The sequence below is a fragment of the Marmota marmota genome, unplaced genomic scaffold, assembly GCF_001458135.2.
Source record: "Marmota marmota marmota unplaced genomic scaffold, marMar, whole genome shotgun sequence".
Classification (NCBI taxonomy): Eukaryota; Metazoa; Chordata; class Mammalia; order Rodentia; family Sciuridae; genus Marmota; species Marmota marmota.
In genome coordinates, this window is record NW_025999863.1 from 435,039 (window position 1) to 439,389 (window position 4,351).

General features: G+C 60.4%; 2 protein-coding genes across 2 annotated transcripts in view; one reads left to right on the forward strand and one right to left on the reverse strand.

The window, feature by feature from the left end:
* Window positions 1–847, reverse strand: part of R3hdm4 (R3H domain containing 4) — a gene marked incomplete at its 3' end in the record, with an annotated part of 10,697 nt that extends 9,850 nt beyond the window's left edge. Inside the window, exons 1-2 of the mRNA XM_048810588.1 lie at window positions 775–847; window positions 300–348 (exon numbers count right to left, since the gene is read on the reverse strand). Coding sequence (XP_048666545.1) covers window positions 300–348; window positions 775–847 — 122 coding nt within the window. The remainder of the gene's footprint in view (window positions 1–299; window positions 349–774) is intronic.
* A 1,245-nt stretch (window positions 848–2,092) lies between these two features.
* The window catches only part of Kiss1r (KISS1 receptor), a gene marked incomplete at its 3' end in the record, with an annotated part of 5,951 nt that continues 3,692 nt past the window's right edge, over window positions 2,093–4,351 (forward strand). Inside the window, 4 exon segments of the mRNA XM_015503908.2 lie at window positions 2,093–2,585; window positions 3,259–3,383; window positions 3,737–3,872; window positions 4,162–4,351. The exon segment at window positions 4,162–4,351 is cut by the window's right edge and continues 14 nt beyond it. Coding sequence (XP_015359394.2) covers window positions 2,342–2,585; window positions 3,259–3,383; window positions 3,737–3,872; window positions 4,162–4,351 — 695 coding nt within the window.

A 4,351-nucleotide genomic window follows, 5' to 3' on the forward strand; every position in this document is an offset into this window, starting at 1 on the left:
AGGGCGCCCCTGCAGGTCCCAGGCTCGACCTCGGTTTACCGGTCTCTGAAACGCGGACGCCGCCGGCCCACACGCCTTGCGCCCCTAGGGCTTTATTCATCCACAAAGGCCCGCGGGGGACTGCGCGCGTGGTGCGCGCCGGAGACCTGCAGTGACCCAGACGCCCTCCCCCTAGGGGGGCGGTACCCGGGAGGGTCGGGGCAGGCCTCCGCGACTGGACTAGTGGCCTGCAGAAGTGACTCTGGAAGTGGGAAGGCCCCGGGGCATCCAGAAATCGGGGGGGGAGGGGCGCCACGTACCCTGTGATGATGGGTCTGTTGGGTTTTTGTCCCGAGGTCGTAGGGAGCCCTGGGAGAGAGTAAGGGTAAGGTGACAATGGCTGTAGAGCCTGGAGTCCCTCTTCCAGGCCTTAAGACGGACAGGGAGCAGAGGACCTTGTTAGGATGTGACCTGGCAGGGCCTGCCCAGGGGGACATGGGGTGGGACAAAGGCCTGATGGCTTTAACAAAGAGCTAGGGGTAATAAGAATAAAAGGAGAATCTGCTAAAAGTCTCACAGAGCACATACTCTGACACCTCCTGGAGATCAATGTGGAAACAGGCCAAAGAACTGGTGGCGCCAGGGGGAGGGACTGGGAGGGGGCAGGCACCAGAAGGTGGATTTCCTAGGAGGAAGCTGCTCAATAAATGTATGTGAAGGAGGGGTCTTGCTCCCAGGACACCTGTCCTGTACCTCCTCAACCTTCCCCGGCCCCCAAACAACCAGCTCCCTGACCCCCAAAGTCGGTGCAGGAGCTGCCACACTCCAGAATCACCAGCCACCCGTCCCCTGTCCCCTGGTGGACCATTCCCAGGCCAGCTTTCCCCAAACAGGCCCCCACAACCACCTAGTATCTTCAGCCCCTCATCCTAACCCGTCCCTCATTTTTGCCTCAAAGGAATTGCACTTCCTTTTCTGATTTTTCAAGCCATCATCAAGAATAATTTTTTGTGTGGTACTCAGGATTGAGCCCAGAGATGTAGCTCTACGACTGACCTATGACCTCTACTCCCAGCCCTTTTTTAAAGTTTTTGTTTTTGAGGGCCGGGGATGTACCTCAGTGTTAGAGTGTTTGCCTAGCATGTATGAGGCCCTGGACCATTCCCAGCCTGCATGCTCGCTCGTGCGCGCGCGCACACACACACACACACACACACACACCTACACACACACAATCTTTTCAAGACAGGGTTTACTAAATTGACCTCAAACTTGTGCCTTGGCCTCCTGCGTAGCTGGGATTACAGGTGAACAGCACTACACCTAGTTAAAAATAATTTTTAAAGGCATAACAGGGTGAAACAGGGAAGCATCTGTTATCCACAAGGCTCAGCTTTCTGGAGATATTTGATGCACTTATGAGCGACACATTTATTCTCTGCTCCCCTTGTGGGTCTTCCCTGTGGGTACTGGGGATCATGCACACTGTGCAAGAACTAGCTATTGAGCTTTGCCCATTTTGGTCTCTATGGTAGCTGGAACATCCCAGAACCCAAGACATTGATGGAGGCCTGGGTAAATTTCTGTGGACATTTGTGGGATTTGGGGTCATGGTTGCTGCCTTTGTAAAGTGCCCTCCACCTGTTTCCTGTTGCCATTGGAAAAGAACACCAAAGTCCCAGCAGCTCTTAGGCAACTGCTGCCAGATGGGTGGGAGAAGACACTCAGTAAGATCCGATTTGCAACATCAGAAACCAGCCAGATCTGGCATATCCCTCACCTGCCCGCAAACTTCCGTGGCTCCTAGTCTCCTGTGGACAAACCCTCTCACCCTCATCCAGGCTTCTCCTGAAAGCTGGGTCACACTCAGCTTGGCCCAGGTTCCTGGAGCCCCAGTCCCTCTGGTGGTGAGTCTACCTGCGGGTGAGGTCGGTCCTTCAGCCTCCACGCAGCCTCCTTTCCCCGGCTCCACCGCCAACACAATGCTTCAGCCCATCCCTCCAGCGCTCTAGCCCTGGCGGTGCGCGGGCAGGAGGGCACTGGGGAAAGGCTGCTGCGCGGGTGGATGGTGGGCGCGCACGCAGTGGAACGAGCAAGGAGACGGGCGGCTGCAGGAGAGGAGCGAAGGCGGGGACAAAGTGGGGGGTGCAGGGTATAAACGTGCGGCAGCTGCGCTGCGAACACAGGAGCCGGCGAGCCCAGCGGAGCCGCCCACTAGCACTAGCGCCTCCAGCCGAGACCCTTCCCGGATTCCGGATTCCGCGCGCGCGCACCCCGCAGGCCGCCAATCGAGAGGAGGGTCCGCGCGGCAGTCGCGGGACACAACCCCCGCGGGCGGTGGAGAGGAAGAGGACCGTGAGGCATGAGCGTCGCGGCTACGTCGGGGCCCAATGAATCGTGGTGGGCGCCGGCCAATACGTCGGGCTGCCCCGGCTGCGGTGTCAACACCTCAGACGGCCTGGCCCCCGCGCCGTGGCTCCTGGACGCCTGGCTCGTGCCGCTCTTCTTTGCTGCACTGATGTTGCTTGGCCTGGTCGGGAACTCGTTGGTCATCTACGTAATCTGCCGCCACAAGCAGATGCGTACGGTGACTAACTTCTACATCGGTGAGTGTGGCGCCGCTCGGTGCCTGCCCACAGGTCCCCAGGTCGCTCGCTGTTAGGGCCGAGTGGCCAGGGCGCCCCCAGAGGCGCGTTGGGTCCGTTACAGACCCAACTTCTTCCTGCAGGGACCCCACCTCCCTGGCGTCCTTTCCCTTGGGTCCCTGAACTTTAAGCTTGCTGAACAAACTCCAGAATTGCAACTCCCCCGTGGCTGAGAAATTAAAGGGGGCGTTGAGCGGTGATCTCGGAGAGAGCCTTGTCGCTGGCGGAAGTCACATTGTTCCACTGCCTGGTGTCTTTCCAAAGTAAAGGAGGAGCGGGGGAAGGGGCTGAGTCTGCGGTCTGTTCGCGACCTCTCCTCAGTGGTTTTCTGAGTCTCCCTTCGTGCACTGTGAGATGGGGTGCACTACCTGGCACAGGTGTGTGCCCAGGGTTCCTACTGTGGTGGCTTTGGGGGTACACCACTGTCTCCAGTCTGGAGACTAGGAAACAGGGGCAAAGGCCTGCTCGGAGGAGAGCAGAATGTTTCACGCCGGAATGACCACGCGGCCCGTTCTGGGAACGGAGAGCACCCCAATGTCTCCAGATAACGATGTGGGGGGTCCTGGGATAAGGTTGGGGGCCAGGGGCTGAGTCAAGAAGCTGAGACTAGTGTCCACTCCTCCCTGGCCCGCAGCCAACCTGGCAGCCACCGATGTGACTTTCTTGCTGTGCTGCGTGCCCTTCACGGCCCTGCTCTACCCGCTGCCCGCCTGGGTCCTGGGCGACTTCATGTGCAAGTTCGTCAACTACATTCAGCAGGTGCTCTGGGTGGAGGGTTTGCGCAACCACGGGAGGTGGGCGGACCGCAGTGCGCCCGGGTGAGTGGGAGTGAGCGGGCCTGGGCGCGGAGGGGTGCAGCGGAACAGCAGGAGGAGGTCCTGGAGTCGCGGGGTGGAGGAACAGGTGGTACGGGTATGGCAGCCGGCCTCTGCAGCTCCCTGTCGGTTTTCCCCACCATCGGGGTTCAGACTTGGGTTATCAGGCAGCTCCCCAGTGGCTCCCTCACCCCCCCCCCGTCGGCATCTCCGGGTCTCCTCTCCTAGTTCCCACTCATGTGGGGAGACAGGCAGGACCGAAGGTTAGGGCACATGCCTGACTCCCGGCTTTTCCAGGTCTCTGTGCAGGCCACTTGCGCCACTCTGACCGCTATGAGCGTGGACCGCTGGTACGTGACCGTCTTCCCGCTGCGTGCCCTCCATCGGCGCACGCCTCGCCTGGCCCTGGTCGTGAGCCTCAGCATCTGGGTGGGTGAGTGCCATAAGGGGTGCGAGCAGGGGCGGGGGGTGGGGGGAATGTATGCATGCCTGGTTATCCTGGACCATCCTTCCCCCTCTTGGCCTCTGTTGGGCATCTGAAATGCGAGCCCACCGGGTCTACCTGAAAGAGGGACACCCAGGGTATGGAAGGCTCGAGCGGCCCTTAGTAGGCCTTCAGTGAATGCAACGCCCGAAGACACCTGGGGAAAAGGGGCGGGAGCCCGAGAGCCGCCGCGCCCCTCCTCCCAGGGGCTGGATCTTCTTCCCCGCCTGTGGTACAGGCTCTGCGGCAGTATCTGCGCCGGTGCTCGCCCTGCATCGCCTGTCGCCGGGACCACGCACCTACTGCAGCGAGGCCTTTCCCAGCCGCACTCTTGAGCGCGCCTTTGCACTCTACAATCTGCTTGCTCTCTACCTATTGCCGCTGCTCGCTACCTGCGCCTGCTACGGGGCCATGCTGCGCCACCTGGG